Consider the following 16,492-nt stretch of genomic DNA (forward strand, 5'->3'; position numbering starts at 1 on the left):
ATGCTTAGGTTTGCCTTACTCTGTAGAGATTATTTAACACATTCCAATTTTTCTTAGGCACAGAAGAACTATCATTTCTAGGACGCTGTGTAACAAAAACTTTTTATGCTTTCTTTTGTTTGTTTGTTTATTTTGGTGTTGTTTTGAATTGTCCAATAAATCACTGCAATTTACTAAGACAATTAAAGTCGACTAATTGTATGCAAATACTCAAAGTATTTTATTTTATTTTTTTATTTGAGGTAAATATATGCGGTAAGGCTTGTTTGCATTTAGTCAGATTGAGAAACAGTGACACCTGCTGTCACGTTTACTTAATTACAAAATCTAAGGTGGCAAAACTCCTTGTGGCTTTTAAAAGTAGTAGAAGTAGTTTTACTAACACTTTTTCTCTAAATTGAAAAAAAAAATACAACAACAGTCCCTATTTGTTTTTCTATTTGAGGAAGAAGTACCATTACCCCAAGATGATCAGTAAAAATATGGGCTGTTAACGACTTTGTAAACTGTCGTAGTGTGATAACCGAGGCTCTTGAACCCACCATTGGCTGAATCACTGTTGCCATGGACACGTATTTATTCGGCCTGCGTTAGAACTTAACTGAAAGCGTTAGCTTGTTAACTTTATCTCCGTTAAAAATGTCAACAGCACACACATCTGAAGAGACGATAAAACACGATAAAACAAATGTGTCGATAGATATAACTGCAAAATGTGGACGTAACATAGTAAGTCCTTTGAACGTTGGTTAAACTGTAGTTACAGCTATCTGTCTGTATGTCTGGTCGACTGCCCAAACGGCAGGAATTTTCTTAAATGCTATATTATATGTTGATTTTGTTTTCAGCAAGGGAAAAAGGGAGACAATTTGGTGAGTTTCCTGCAGGTTTCGATAGAAGAGATTAACCTGGGGGAGTCAGAAAAGAAACACGCCAACCCTATGAAACACACTATTGATTACGACTTTACTTGCACCTATAACTCACCAAATGACGCCCAGGCTTTCAGCGACATTCTCCAAAAGCCAATCATATGTAAGCTTAATGTATCAAGTATAACATCCAATGTCATCCATGTGTCTTATCATCAGTAGTGTTAAATTCGTTCTACGTGCAATCACAAGTGCAATAGTCTTATATTTTGTGATCAGTTACAGTGGTGGAGGTCCTGCATGAGGGAAAAAAAGGTGAGCTGAAAACAGCGGTACTGGGACAAGCTGTGGTGGATTTGTTCCCACTACTCCAAGGTACAGTTTCTCCTCTAAGAAATTACATTTTTTTCTGCTCTGGTGCTGCTATGTCAGAAGAGTGAGTCTTCCTTTAAACCAGATGTAGGTGGAATAAACAGAAACTGATTTTGTAGAATGAGGAGGGAGGACTTCCAAGGCTTTAATGACTTTCTGTTGTCCTTCAGGTCAATGCAGCTTTTCAAGTACGGTTCCACTCAATCCAGTGGTCAATCCTGGGATTAAAGAATCTCGGCAGGGAATGAGCCGTAAAGTTAGTTACTCACTCAACAACTTTACTGTTAATGATGAACACAGAAACTGAGGTCCTGTTTACAGTTTAATCACACTCGTAATAGTGTTTTCATTTAAGATGTCAGCAGATAATTAAACATGCATTAGGTCACTAAGACATTTCAATCTTTACATTGTCTCACATTTATTTAAGCAAAAATACAAAGTCTTTATTCAATAGATTTTTTAATAATTCTTTTTATATGTATAGTACATCATGACTTGAGTTGTATCATATGTCTTCGGTTTTTTGATAAAGTGTTGTTTAATAGTTTGTTTAGGGTGGACTTCAAAGAGGATATAAATTAAATCATATTTTACTTTCTAAATATGTCTATAAATGCTAAACAGTGGCTTGCTGCATCATTTCATCCCATTTAGCAACCAACCCTGGAAGTTTTTGTCAGCGTGACGGAACCACTGCTCACTGAACCCGAGTTATCAACCTGTATCATCATGAAGGTAACTGTGGAAACAGCATTTTCAGTGCCTGACACATGGACGCTGCCGACTGGCTCAGCTCACAGCCCCTTTGCATACTTCGCCGCTCTGGAGGTTCCTCTAACTGCAGAAGTGAGTTGTACTTTTGTATCCTAATACGTCATTTTACAGCTATTCCATTAAAAATGTACAGGATGACAAATCTATATGTTTCTGTGATGATAAATTTTAAAATATGGGAATATTTCCCTTTCACTGTGTCTTAGAATGATCAAGCACTGATGTTTTCTGAAGGCCATCTAATGCCAGGGGGTCTGAGGGAGGGCAAAGGCCGTCGGAAAAGGAGGCCCCTTCAATCTTTATTGGTACCAGGGAATCAGTTTTTACCTGGGTCATTTTGCCAGCCAGAGCCCATTGATCATGAGGATGGAGAGCTAACTAGTTTAGAGGTAGCAACAAGCACCTTTTACTTGAATTTTCATTTACTAATACCTTTAAACAATTGCAGAAACAAGCTTAGCTATAGCCATCAGACTAAGGTTTGAACACACAAGGAAATTTGAAGACCTGAATGTTCATGCAGGACCAGGCATTTCGTGATGAAGCAGAGATTACAAAGAACAGAGTGAGATGGGACACAGAGATTCGATGCTTCCTGGATGCCTGTGCAGCTTCCAGGTCAGCCAGACATTCAACTTTTTTTTTTTTTTTTTTGCAAAGTGAAAGTCAGTAATGAGGCATTTTAACCCTTAAGTGGTTTAAAATCCTAATATATTTGTCCTTAAGAACAAAAAAGTAAACTTAGGTTTTTAACAAAATTCAGTTTCTAGAAAACAGTGAATTTTGCTCCTTGATTCAAATGGAGAAAAAGTAGTGCTACATTGTGAACAAATTAAGAAACAAGAAACAATTTTTAAAAAATCATCTCAAACTACTGAAAATTGTATTTTGATTATATTTGTAGATTGAAAGAAAAAATCACAGATAGCCGACTGTGGCCAGTGGAATTAATGAGGACTTCGATTCCACTATCAAGGGTAAAAAAAAAAAAAAAACATTTTTTGTTTGCTGTTGATATTTTAGTACTGCTAAAGAGATATCTGTTTGTGGCAAACAAAGAGGCAGCAGTTCAGTTAACCATACTACTGTTGAACTGCAGATGAACGTTTTAATTGTCTCTGTTTGTAGTTAGGTGATGAGAACCCAGAGATCCCCTTTCATGGTTTGATATTTGTTGACATGGGGCGGTTGTTGTACCCTGGAGTCTCCCGCATCAGAGGAGCATACACTGTTCATCCTTTCTATGAGAGCGAGCTTCTGAACAAGGTCTCAAACTGTCATAGTAGTCTTTTTTTTTGTTTTTTTATCTATATAGCTTGTAGTACTCAAACTTATATTATCTATAAAACAATATATTTCCATATATATAAGCCAAATCTTTCAGCAAGTGATGCTAAGATTGTGGATTAATCTTCCCCCAAAGATACATTTAACTGACTCTATGAATTCAAAACGAGCCTGTAAACTTTCTTGTTTTAATTTTTTCTTAGTATTTATTTTCCCTGTGTTTTATTTTATCTTTTATATGGGTGGTTAATATCAATAGTTATTTTCACTTTGTGATAGCTTTGTCTGTGAAATGGGCTTATCAAAAACTCTACTTACTTATTTACATTTATTTCTGGTTTCTTCTTTTACTTCTTGCTAAGGTGAGCTATGTATTGATTTTAAACTTACAGACCAAGCGGAAAGCCAGTGTGTTAAAGGAGCAGGCTAAAATAGCAACTGTCCTGGCCAAATCTCGAGCAAGCATAGTAATAGGAACTCCCAAAAAAGGAGCAAAGAATGTTGATGCAGGCGGCAAGGGAGTCAAGGACCAGTCTAAAAAGGTCAGGAATGTGCTAATTGTCAAGGATGAGTTACTACTGTAAAGTTACATTCACACTTGCAATGAGAAATGTTTTGTTGTATGTGTAACAATGTGATCTTTTTTAATATAGCAACAGAGTGTCCCTCTACCCAAGCCCACCACATGTGATGAAGCTTCTGAAAGCGCATCTGAACCTGAGACAAAAGTCAATGTAGAAGGAAATGTAAGTTTCTGATAAAGGCAGCTTGGTTCTCCAGTAGCTCCTGACAAAAATGTACTAAGTATGCTGTGCTACACACTTTGACTTTAGTTGCAGCATAGAGCAGCAGACAACACATTCAAACTTTTGCTTTGCAGATTTTTACTGTAGTCTTTTACCTGTGTTGTCATTGACAGATGTACTTGGAAGCCAAAACATATGTTATCATTGAGGTGTCCTTGAATAGACCACTGGTACCAAAAACATCCCCTGAGGAACTGGCTCGAAGGTAATATACATTAACACAGTTAAAGTACTGCAATTAATCCCCATGTCAGTATGCTCATCTCTTCTGAAAAGTTTACACCTTAGCACACATTAAATAAGAAAAGTTGAAAAATTTCTAAGGTTACGAAGATTTTCATTTTCTTGACACAGTTACAGTAATTGTGTAACAAGAATATAATAAAAATTCATTCACCACATGGAGACGAAAAAAACAGTAATAAATTTATTTCTGTTCCACTTTTCCCCAGTCTCTCTGAGTTTATTCACACTTATGCAGTGATCATAATTATTCAGACAGCTGCTATAACTGTGTATTTGCACATGAGGAATCACTTTTACCTGACATGGCTCATCCAGTTACCATGGTAAATGAAGATTTGACGAATGTGTAATGCGGAAAGAAGTCCAAGTGGTAATACTGAAAGACTATACATTAGTTCTACAGTCAAAACATTAATAAAGCGCCCATCATGACAGCTTGGAGGATCACCAGCGTAATCTAATGAGTTACCAACAACTCTGGTAAAGATAGAGTCAATTGTTTGTTGGGTATGCAATTTGAGGAAATCTCCAGCTTACATATTTGGTGTTGCATTCTTTTCTGAGTTAACATAATCATTCACGCCTTAAACAACTGTTAAAATGTCAGTTTACTTCCTTATCTGTCTTTCTTTTTGTTCCTTCCTGAATGTGAACTTAAAATAAGTGTTTCCAAATCCTACAGGGTGAAGGCACTGATCCCCCCCAAACCCAAACGTCCAGCTGGTCCTACCAGAGCAGAAAAGGTGGGAAACCCAGATACATTTCAATAAAAATATGCCTATATTATATCTTGCAGTCAGGAAAGGTTTCTCATTCTCAGATTTCTTGTCTCTGATGTGTGCTCTTGTAGGCCGTGGTGGACTTTCACACACAAGTAGGCAATGCGGTGGCTGCTGTCTCTGAACAGTTTGCTGAAATATTTGGAGCAAATAGCAAGCTGCAGGAAAGCCTTAGCAAAGAGCAAATTTTGGCCGAGGTGATGGGAGGTCTTAATGTCTCTGGAAGATACTTCGCCTTCAAGGAGCAAATCAAGGTTCGAGGTTTAAAATGATTTCTTGGGCTGAATCTATGATATATCTATTAATAAAATGTTTTTGTTTTGCTCTTTTTGTAAAGGAATCTTCTTTCGTTAATTCAGTAAATATATTTGCGTGTTTCTGGCTTGTAGCGAGCAGTGGTAAAGATTGTACGTGACAAAATGCAGCGGTCCAAGCCTCTCACTGATCCTCAAGAGGTGAAAGAATTTGTCAGTAAGCTCTACGTCTACCTAGTGGATGAAATGCATGTGGCTCTCAACAAGGTATTACCATCGCCATCATTTGTTTAAGGATATTGTTTAGATTTTTTAGTGATCTTTATCTTCACCTCCTTTGCAGATTTATTCCAGTGACGTGGCAGAAGATTGCACTGATGAAATGAAGTTGGAATCTAGTCAGCTGAGACATTTTGCTAAAGAGGCACAACTTACAAGCAATTATCAGCAGGCGGCTCAGTACTACCAAGAGGTACAAAAACAGGAAAAAATGAATCTAAGATATTAAACACAGCAATGAAAGAAGCTGATGAATCTGGCTGGCAGACTAACTGGGATCTGTGTTTTTTTTTTTTTTACCTGCAGTTAGTGGTGAGGCACCCTGATGAACCTTTGTACAAGTTTGAGTGGGGAAGCCTGTACATGTTGATTGGGGACTATATGAAAGCGAAAGAGTGTTACTATGATGCTGTATCCATCCAGCAAACACACCAACCCAGGTTAAAAGTGCTTCATTTATGCTGCAGATTTTGAATTTATCTAAACAAAGTTACATTTTCATTAGTCAGGTTTGTATAGTTAGTAATATGTGTAAATGTTTCTCTCTTTGATGATCAAGTCGTAAAAAAACTACTAAAAAAACCTTTGTTGTTGCTGTATAGTTGGTCGTATAGCTTGTTTGTGTTTTTGCTTATTTGTCCAGCCTGATGATGTGTGGGGTTGTGGCCGTGATGTTTGAACGTTACAATGAAGCTCAGACCTTCTTGGAGCGAGCCACCAGCCTAGAACCGCCCAGTGTGGAAGCCTGGACGCTGATGGGTCAGTTCACAATCAGGATTCCTCACCAATGTGGGGACCACTTTAGATAACATCCTGCTCATATTTTCCACAATGGGGTGAAGTCTAGTGATCTACAACAATGTCTGAATGATCTGTGCTCTGTGTCTGCTATTTTCTTAAATGCATTTGCTTAGACTTATATACTTACACTGATAGTAGAAATCTGTCTGAAAGGTAGAAGTTTTTATTTGTTTTTTGTGATATAATCCTAAAGATTTGAACTTTCCAATATAACCATTGCTTATTGTTTGATATAAATGTATTGTCTTTAAGTCAGTGCACTGTAGGGTCAAAGTGAAAAAAGTGGCAGACCTTTGTACCATTGTTGTATGTTATGGAGGATCTACATACATCAGGATGTTTGCAAAAATATAGGACATTTTAATAAAAATCTTGCAGTTTTTATGCTGCGTGTGAGATTATTTTACTGAAATAAAACATTTAGATATGTAGAATGTTGAGGGTAATTAATAAACAATTATGTTTTGAAGATAAGCAATTCTTAAACAGAAGATGTATACAGTTTTTACATGACAATGTTTACAGAAATGCTGCAAACAACAGCTCAAATAAATTACAATGAAGCACATATTTTAAAATTAGCAACATTGAGGTTTACAGTCCAGAAATTTGTAAAGTCCTAGTGCAAATAGGACTTTTACTTAACCTCTAACAGATGGTAATTAAAAGCAGGGGTAATGTACACACTGTACATATTGTAACTTGTTGGGATCTGCCTTCTAGGTTTGCTCCATTTAAGTCTAAACGAAGCCTTCCTGCCTGAAAGAGCATTTCTAGAGGCCAAAAAGATTTTTGGGGAAGAGGAGGCAAACAGGGCAAATGCAGATGACAAGACTAAACTAAGCGAGGACAACAGTGAGGAAGCGAAGGCCCAGCAGGATGAGCAGGAGACAGATAATTCTGCACCACCTCATATAGCTGAGCACGGTGAGGTGTAACATTAGAGCAAGCATCCAGGCATAAAGTAAAATATAAGCCGCACATGACAGCGGATTTAAGACCTATGGTGTTTTTCTGACAGACCCTGAGTTCCCAGACCACGACATGGAGGAAAGCAGAGAGGCGTCACTTCATATTGACAAATCGTGGACAAGTCCAACTAAACTCACCTCTTCCATTTTCACACAAACATTGAAGTTCTTGCTGCAGAACAATGCCCTGCAGGTATTCAAACCTGTTTGATTTAGCAGTGTATGATCCCACAAGAGGGTCCAATCGTTTAAATACTGTCAAATCATTTGTCCTCTCTAAGTCATGGCAGTAGCAGTGCTTGTGTTGTGATGAAACATAATGGAAAGTCAAAAAAATTAGTTTGATATAATATTCTATTGCAAACACTGCATCATTCAATAAATAATCATTTGGATACTCAAATTCTGAGCTGTAAAAATCAACAAGATGAAATAAATAGTTTTAGAACTAACTGTGCTCTTTTGGCAGATGGCAGAACACGCTTTGTCCCAAGAGCTGCTGGGTTCTAAAGGAGGTTGCAGTATGGCCTACTATTATAGCCTAGCCCAGTTCCAGCTGCTCAAAGGTGACTACAGCAGTGCTATTGACAGCGTGAAAGAAGCACTGTTTTACAAAAGTCAGGTACTTACACTTTTCCTTTTTATTGATTTAAGACAAAAATACCATTACCATGTAATTTGCAGCTTCTATAATAGTCTATTTTAGTGACTCCTCTTTTATTTTAGATTTAACATAAATCTTAAGAAATAAAGCGCACATCATAGTGTTTTATATGATGTTGCTTACTCCTGAACTGTCTGAGATGTATCCCAATTCTTTAAAAGTCCCTTTTAACCTTTTCCTTTTAAAGTGGAACATGTTTAGAAATGTGTGAACTCAATAAAAGGTGAAATATCACCCTCTGGTGCACAAAGTATTTCTTCTCCGGTTGTAAAATTTTTTGTGGAAATGTTATACATTTAGATGTACACTTAAGCCTCCATTTATCGAATAGAAAAGTGTTAATAAGAATCTCCATAAATATAGCGGCAGTATAATTGAGACCTTTCTAACCTTGAGTTAATAAGATTTCAATTTAAAGTTAAAGTAACATTATTCAGAAAAACTGAAAAGCATGCATTTTTAAGTTGGAAAATGGGATCTAAGCTATGGATTCTGTCTTCTTATTTAATTGTCCGCGATATGATCAGTACCCAGATGCCTGGGCCTTGAAAGGTCACTGCCACTACCTGCAAGGCACATTTACTGAAGCACGGGAGTGTTATGAGTGGAGCATGGTCTTTCCAGAACCACCTTCAGACACTCACATCGTTCATCTTCGCCTGGGAGCTATCTATATTCTTGAGGAAAAGGTTAGATGTCGGTTATTGTGTTTTGACCAGAGCCGTAAGTGAGATATAAGATTTCATTTTTCTCCACAACTCTGAAATAAAACAGTTTTGCATATTTTTTTAACATGTTTCTTTTTGTTTTTTGTTGTTTTTTTTGTCACTAACGCTATGTTTATGATATTTATTCTTCAGTTTATACAAGCCAAAGAAGTCTTCCTGCAGGCATGTGAGCAGTCCCCATCGTGCCTGACCTGGTTGGGCCTCGGCAAAGCCTGCTACAGGGTAAAAGTTCACATTGGTAATCATGAAAAAGTGGCTTTAGTTAAATTTTAAATTAGTTTCATGAAGATTTTCTACATTGAGCAGATTTAATATAACATATTATGAAGTGTTAGATTCTGTTTAGAAGAGCTGGTGACAGTGGAGGTAAACACACCCAATTTAGGAACATTTTATTTTTGTTCTGTCAAACAGACATACTAGGAAAATAAGAATCTTGTTGACATTGAAAAAAATTCAAGTCTTGGTTTGTTTTTGTGTAGTTGGGGGAGCTGTGTGTTGCTGAGGAAGCTTTAGCTGTGGCCACTCTTTTGAACTCAGCAAATGCAGAGGTGTGGGCTTACCTGTCTTTAATCAGCCTTAAGGTGAGTGATTACTACGCTTTAAACCCACAATCAATTTAATTTCTAGTCCTACCTCTGTTGGGGGGTTTGCAGGACAGAATATACCAGAATGTTGTTGGACAGAATTTTATTTATTTTTTTTTTTTGTATTTAGCAGAAACATTTTCTTACACTAACATGGAGACAAAGCTTGCATGGAATAGACACAGAAGTTCAAGTCAAAAATAACTCAATATAGTGGATGGGGTTTGTTGTAAAGCTGGAAACGAACTTTAAAAGAGTTAAATTAGTTCATTTAAAAAATCAGTTTAATTCTGAAGGACAAAAAATTACAGTACGTAAAATGTTTTTACCCTAACACTCACTGTCTACACCTGCATTAATCATGTACTTTGACTTTTTTTCAGTCTGGGCAACTAGAAGAGGGGGATGAATATTATAAAAATGCAATCAGTGTAAGTGAGTTTTTTCATGAAAATATTCTGTTAATGCTTTTAATGCCTTACAATTAGCTATTTCAGTATGTTAATGAATTGATTTATTAACACACACTAACACATCAACACAATCTTGTCAACAGCTAAGCAATTTCCATTTGAGGGTCAATAAAATATATTCTATTCTAATCTATTTACTTATGAACATTGTGTCAGGTGTTTCTGATGTTCAGATTATTTTCCAGACTTCTTCAGTTATCTTTCCAAGTTTTAAGTTTGTATTTATTTACACAGAAACTGTTGCCCTTCATAGCATAGTTACCCAGAACATTTACATAGTGTTTCTTGTAACAGACAAACAAACAAACAAACAAAAACAGTGTTTCAAACTCTTTTTTTTTTTTCTTGATTCATAGTTTGATTTCCAGGATTCATCCCTGAATGAAGAGATCAGTGAGGCGAAGCGTCAGACTCGGATGAGTAAACTGGCATCATGCTTCAATGCAAGTCCTCAAGCAGAGGCTGAAACAGTTTAACCAAACACATTTTATGAAGACAGCACTGCATTAGACATATATTTCAGATGAAATTTTATTGCATTTTTATTGCATCTTGAAATAAAACAAATGAATGTGTCAAAAATGGGGCTGATCAAGCCATAAAAATTCAACTCAGAGCAACACAAATAGTCTTAATTACATATAAAACTATTTAGTTTTTCCAAAGGACTGCAACAAAAAAAATGTCGTTTCAGAAAATAACAAGTACCATTGTGTAATGAAATGCAAAAAGCAGTCACCTGGTTTGTATATTTGAGATTCTGTGATTCTGCAAAGATGTATAAAAAAATTTGAAAATTACAATGCAGTATGTGATTATACATTGTCATAAACATTAGGATAGCATTTAAAGTTAAGTTGTAATATGTTGTGACACGAAGCTATTGTGTAAGTAGCATATAACATACTCAGTATGGTAAGTTTTACAAAATATTTCTAAACTGTTAAGTCAGACATTTTACAATTTCAATACATACCTGAAATAACTTAAAATTTGGCACAATTCTCCAGAGAAAGAAAATGTCAAATGGATTATATTTTTGGGCTGTCATGTTGAACATTTTCTCACGTTTCAATAAATGCATTTCAGGCTTTCATTTGTGTTTTCTTCCAGTTTGTGAATTAGTTATTTCCTAAATTCTAAAAAGATGCCAAATAATTTTTTCCTCGACCGAAAAACAAGGTGAATTAAAACAGCCAGAGTTTGTTGAGATTGAAATTTCTCAGCATCATTCATGGGTAATTTCTTTCCAGTGCCATTAGAGCTATGGCTTGTGGTATCATTCTGTAGATTCCTCTGCAGATCACTGCCTGGACCGAACAAACACTTCTCTCAGCCATGGTGAATCCTCATACAGACGAGGGTCCCCCAGATACTCTGCGGTCCGCTTGTAGAAGTAGTAGTACAACACAGAAGCTACACAGATGGAAAACAAACAAGATTAAGAAGGTAGTATACGTACTATAAAACTTCTCCAAACACATCGATGATGCAATTTGAGCACTTTTTTATAATCATCAGAGGCATAATTCTATATTAAATCTTTGATTGGAATTGTTAATTTTACCAGACATCCAGAGACAAATAAATAGGAAATCCCTGTGAAAAGGCAGGGTCTAAAAGTGAGCCACACAGATTAGACATAAGTACCACTAAACCTGATAAAGTTTATGGTGTCATAATAAACAGAGATTTAGCAATGAGTCCCACATAGAAGTCTAGATGGCTCTTATGCTACAGACTAAACAAGTAGAGGTGGCACTTAGTAAGGATTACATGCTGTTTAACTACTAATGAGCTTATAACAGTATGAAATAACCACCACCTGGGGAGGTGATATTAAAGTCTGGAGTCTAAATGCATGAGACGGGACCAGTTCCTTCACAAAACGCTCAGAATAGTTCAAGTTTTTCTCTCGGGGATCAATGATAGATATTAAGGGTAGAGTAAAAAATAAGAATTCTTTAAAATATCCAAAATCATCCATGTTTACTTATTTGTATGAGATAAATGATTCTGATTCTAATGTTTAAGGACAGTGCTTTGTATTATATTTAAATTTTTCAGACTTATTATTTCATATGTATTTTTGGAGCTCTGAAATGATATACCAGCACAAAGCTCCTCCCCTCCCCCTAAGTGCCATAAGTCTTTCTCTATAGTTACAACTGGAAGATTTTTGGATGTCTCTACCAACTTTATAAAGACCAAAGCTTTGTCACATTTTTTTTTCACAAAATATAACAGATACAATAGGGACGGAACACATAATAATTCTCTATGTCAGTATATTTCTGAAGGTGCAATTGGCATGTAATTCCCACAATATGTCAGAAATAATAGATTCAGTCCAGGAATGCAAAGAAATCAAGCTATAGATGTTCAGAAGTGTAATTTAAAAAAAAAATACATAGGAAAAAAAAGATTGATCGTGAAATTTATGTAATACTTCAGGCAAAAGCTTTTGTTTTTGCCTGAAAAAACGGGTCATGCATGAAGAAACTAGTCACACACTAGTCAGATGTGACTTAGATCTATTCTTCCTAGCTTCAATTCTTTCCATTTGGGATTGAATAAGATTATATTATCTTGTACTAAATGTACATGACTGTTTTGTAATTATTGATTGACTTCAACAGATTTTGTGACATCCAAGCCTTTTTACGCCTTCTTTTCTTCTTAAGTTCAATATTTTTCATCTCTATAATTCCACCTCATTACACTGTGGTTTTATGTCTTTGCATGTGAGTGTATGAGTTGATTCACTATCTGGAGAGAATTTTATGTCATTGGCATCTTCACAAATATATTTACAGTTGTGTTTTGTCATAACACAACTTTTCATAAGTTTAATTCTTATTTTGGAAGCTGTAATTAGTTTTTTTTCTCCTTCCTGTTGGATTTGATTTTGCTCAGGGATTTCAGAGTAAAATAAGCTGAATAAATAAATTATGAAATGACATTTATTTAACCTTTGCTCCCAACTTCACAATGGGTTGTAAAATCAAAACATTTAAACATTTTCAAAAGGAACAAATACTTTTGCAAGGCACTATAATTTCAATTTGACATTAGGCTAATGTGAATCCAGTGTTTGGATACAATTTTTAAGATGTAAAAATGAAATGATCTTACCAGATCTTTGAAACACAAACAGCACCTGCAGACCGTCTGTCCAGATAAATCGGTTTGTGTTTAGCCAGCGCAGATTCTGAAATCAATGTGTAAGAAAACACAATTAATGCCATTCTTTTAATTAACATGCAATATATGTAAAACCATGCTGCACTTGTATCAATCACAACAGATAAAAAAAATTGTTGAAAGATAAAATTATCATCTGTCTTTTCTTTTCCCAAAATCAAAAAGTCAGTTTTTGCTCTTTCTGTGTTTTTGTTTGTTCTAAATAGTCTCTTATACAGGATCTCTTCAGAAGTATTTCTTGATAAAACAAAAAGAAAACATGTATCAAACTTGTACTTATTTTTATGTTGTTGTACACATTTGTTCATGTTTTTACCATAAGCCAGGAATGGAGTATGATACTGAAGGTCAGGTAGAGAGCGGAGAGCATTATCAGGGCTCTAAATCGTTCCAGCAGTATGGCAACCAGGCCAACCTGGAACACGTAGGTGTTGAATAACATCAGCAGAATGATGATCAGGTTAAATAAGATGCAAATGTCCTGCATGCTGTGGAAAGGAAATATATTTATGTAACTAGCAGCCATAAGAACAACAAGGACAAAGAAGATCTCATTCAGGTATCAATCTAAGTGGAACCTATTCATTTCTAACCGTAGAAATGTTTTACTCTGTGGTACCCTGCTGAAACCTTAAAAAAGTTTGACTCACATGAAAAGCACCAACTGGACTGCGGGTTCAGTCCTTAGCAGCTCACTGAAGGAGTTGACAAACAGGTCAAAAGAGAGCAGACTGAGCTGAATCAATAACACAAGTGAGTAGTTGCTGGCATGGAGCATCTCCGACCCGTAGGCTGGGTGCCCAGGCGGATTGTGGTTCCACTGTGGATCCAAGACTGCAACACTCCCTCAATCTCACCACAGAGAAACATCAACCTGGACGCGGCAGGTTTGACAGTTTGGATGCCTCAGTGAGGCATTCAAATGGTCCTGCTGTCCCAAATGCAGATCGAGTCCGTTTGATATAACATTAGTGCTTCATTCCATTTTGTTTGGTTGAATTCTGTTTACTTTGGAAAAACAGAGGCACTCTCAAACAGGAAAGCAAGTTTTGGTTTGGAGATGAGCTGCCAAGCATTCAGAGATGTCAACATGTTACATTTGACTGCAACAAATCCCGCAGATGCAGCTGTGCAGTTCAACCTGCAGACTTGCATATCAGAACTGGTGAGACATCAGTGTCTTGAGGGAAAAAGGGTAGATGTCCTGTGGAAGGAAACAACAGATTAATTTAGTTAAAGCAGTTGTAACTTACAAAAAAAACCCACTTAGAATGTTTTACATTTTGCATGCTTTTAAAGACTGAGGAAAGAAAGTTAGAGTTAGAATGAACCTATTCATGTAATAAACATATGTTGTAATAAAAGCAACATATATTTACGACATTAAATTAAACGAAACACAATTATTGACAGCACTTAGAACGTCCAAACCAAGAAACTAGGTGGAAATTATTTTAGTTTCTAAATATAAAGTCAATTATCTCCATAGACCAATTTCCTGTTGAAATTAAAATTACTTTATAATTGTCAAAAAACAGCTTTATCCTCATTTATTCCAGGACTAAATAAAACATAGGTTGTCTTTTGCAGATTAAAGAGAAATCAAATCCTGTCTTCACTTAATATTTCTGTTTTTCAGTGTTATTTTTTGGTCTTTGCCTCCTCTCATGAAGCTATCAATATGGAGCTGCTACAGTGACACCTGGTGGATCCTCTCACGGTCCCAGTATTTATAGCTCAGTACGAGCATGACAGGTGTGAGAAAGATTAGGGGTACTTCCAAACACTCGCCGATGGAGGAGACAGCTACTTACTCTTGAAAGCTGGCCTACTCAGATTTTAGGTTAGCGGTAGTGGCTTTTTTGCAAGAGACAGCACACAAACCACATGCAGGCAAATAAAGGCATCTACATTTTTTGACGGATCATACAGCACATCAGAATTTTTTTTTAAAAAGAATTAGAAATGTTGTCCTACACCTCTTTTTGCATACACCTTTTAATGAAAAATATTGAATTATTCACCTGAAAAGAATAGCAATGTAACCAAGCAAGCAAGTGTTGTTAGTATGCTCTCAGCCTGCAGTTTTTTGTACTGTTCTACTACATTTTCTTATTTCAAATTTATTTACCTTCAATATATAGAACATGTAATATCCTACCATCTAAAAATCTACATACAAACTTATGGCAAAACAAACAAAAAAACAAACCTGTGCTGGAGGGTTAATTTCAGTAGCTGAAGTTCTCTGTGTCTCTCTGAGGGACGCATGTGGCCATAAACAACACAGTGTGCCGCAGACTGACAGCTTGTGTCCTTGCAGCAGCTTTTATCCTTTCACCTCTCTAATAAACACGCAAGAGATTTGTGTCATCATGTGCTTCAGGTCAGTCTTTGTATACAGACTCATGTACCAGCAGGTGATGTTAAATTTCTGTTTTTATGGTTTTGTCAATTTAAACATTTTGGATTTGTTTTAGTTCTCAATCAGGCCATGGGGAAATGTGTGGCAAGCATGTAAAATCTCAAGCCTGATTAGATTTCCTACGTTCGCTGTTTGTGTTTCATTTCTTTTATAGCTTAAAATGTTTCCATAAACTTGTGGATTTCTTCTCTGTTTCCTTGTATATGCATTATATTGACTTGTTTCGTAAGCCAAAATAATATTTTACATCCTATGCTGTACTATGCAGGATACAGTTCATGTAAATAAAGGTGAGCCGTTTTCTAGGTCATTCTGTCACATTTCCCTTCAAGATTACGGTAAGGAGTCCAGCAAACTGGAGTCAAGCTTTAAAGCAACTGTTGTCATCTAGTGGTAAGCCTGTACTATTACACACGAGAAACACAAAATGTTACATCCAAATAACTTTGCACTTTCCTTTCCCAATTGTTTTGTTCTTTTGTAACAGCATCCATGGATAACTCAGATACACTACAACATGTGCTTTGTTAATTTGCCAGATTGGCAGCTGTATCAATGAAACTTAGAGGTATGTATGACCAGAAATGTGATTGCCACAAAGTAACCACACATTCTGCAACCACTGAATGGCCCATGTGAAAAATGACTGAGATAGAAGTGTGAGTTATGCAGCAAGGTTTTTCCCCTTCAAAATTACAAGGAGAAAAATAAGAGCACAATTCTGACTTTTTTTTTTCTCCAGAATTCTGAGATGTTTTTCTCAGAATTCCAACAAATTTTAGAATTCTGATTCTGACTCTTATCTTTGAATTTTTAACCAGAATTCGGGCTATAATCAGAATTATAACTTTTTGAATCCTTTTAAGTGTTTTTTTTTTTTTTTTTTTTTTTTTTTTTTTAAAAACCCCGTTTTTTCCTCTGGGGGTGGGGAATTTTTTTCCCCCCCCCTGGATTCTTTTTTCCCCCC

The 16,492-nt window shown here is 36.1% G+C and overlaps 2 protein-coding genes across 4 annotated transcripts; one reads left to right on the forward strand and one right to left on the reverse strand.

Moving 5' to 3' along the window:
- The first annotated feature begins 560 nt into the window (after positions 1 to 560).
- Positions 561 to 10,992, forward strand: cfap70 (cilia and flagella associated protein 70). 2 transcript variants are annotated; one of them, XM_015018261.1, is made up of 26 exons: positions 561 to 729; positions 849 to 1,035; positions 1,152 to 1,247; positions 1,415 to 1,500; positions 1,902 to 2,093; positions 2,228 to 2,410; positions 2,545 to 2,639; positions 2,926 to 2,998; positions 3,150 to 3,287; positions 3,701 to 3,850; positions 3,962 to 4,054; positions 4,228 to 4,319; positions 5,043 to 5,103; positions 5,211 to 5,393; positions 5,529 to 5,660; positions 5,737 to 5,865; positions 5,979 to 6,112; positions 6,316 to 6,431; positions 7,197 to 7,400; positions 7,495 to 7,637; positions 7,914 to 8,066; positions 8,636 to 8,797; positions 8,969 to 9,058; positions 9,319 to 9,420; positions 9,807 to 9,854; positions 10,253 to 10,992. In XM_015018261.1, exons 1-26 carry the CDS (start codon positions 640 to 642, stop codon positions 10,370 to 10,372), a joined length of 3,252 nt encoding a protein of 1,083 aa, XP_014873747.1. In that variant the 5' UTR covers positions 561 to 639; the 3' UTR covers positions 10,373 to 10,992. The 2 variants fall into 2 exon arrangements, with proteins under 2 accessions (XP_014873747.1, XP_014873748.1); XM_015018262.1 differs by having other exon boundaries at positions 3,965 to 4,054.
- On the reverse strand, positions 10,421 to 15,476 carry LOC106936991 (transmembrane protein 138). Of its 2 annotated transcripts, XM_015018266.1 has the most exons (5): positions 15,313 to 15,476; positions 13,751 to 14,304; positions 13,417 to 13,588; positions 13,032 to 13,107; positions 10,421 to 11,312 (listed from the first exon to the last, which is right to left on the reverse strand). In XM_015018266.1, exons 2-5 carry the CDS (start codon positions 13,876 to 13,878, stop codon positions 11,200 to 11,202), a joined length of 489 nt encoding a protein of 162 aa, XP_014873752.1. In that variant the 5' UTR covers positions 13,879 to 14,304; positions 15,313 to 15,476; the 3' UTR covers positions 10,421 to 11,199. The 2 variants fall into 2 exon arrangements, with proteins under 2 accessions (XP_014873752.1, XP_014873750.1); XM_015018264.1 differs by lacking the exon at positions 15,313 to 15,476 and having other exon boundaries at positions 13,751 to 14,545.
- Positions 15,477 to 16,492: the final 1,016 nt, after the last annotated feature.

This window comes from Poecilia latipinna, unplaced genomic scaffold (genome assembly GCF_001443285.1).
Source record: "Poecilia latipinna isolate Pla-1442-1.1 unplaced genomic scaffold, P_latipinna-1.0 Scaffold2258, whole genome shotgun sequence".
NCBI lineage: Eukaryota > Metazoa > Chordata > Actinopteri > Cyprinodontiformes > Poeciliidae > Poecilia > Poecilia latipinna.

Excerpts from the sequence above, each read along its gene's own strand:
- cfap70 (XM_015018261.1), top strand. The coding sequence starts at position 640 with ATGTCAACAGCACACACATCTGAAGAGACGATAAAACACGATAAAACA. Across the intron at positions 6,113-6,315 it reads CAGCAAACACACCAACCCAG|CCTGATGATGTGTGGGGTTG; the intron begins GTTAAAAGTGCT and ends TTATTTGTCCAG. Across the intron at positions 6,432-7,196 it reads GGAAGCCTGGACGCTGATGG|GTTTGCTCCATTTAAGTCTA; the intron begins GTCAGTTCACAA and ends TCTGCCTTCTAG.
- LOC106936991 (XM_015018266.1), bottom strand. The coding sequence starts at position 13,878 with ATGCTCCATGCCAGCAACTACTCACTTGTGTTATTGATTCAGCTCAGT. Across the intron at positions 13,589-13,750 it reads GTCCAGTTGGTGCTTTTCAT|CATGCAGGACATTTGCATCT; the intron begins GTGAGTCAAACT and ends TCCTTTCCACAG. Across the intron at positions 11,313-13,031 it reads GTTTGTGTTTCAAAGATCTG|CTTCTGTGTTGTACTACTAC; the intron begins GTAAGATCATTT and ends CCATCTGTGTAG.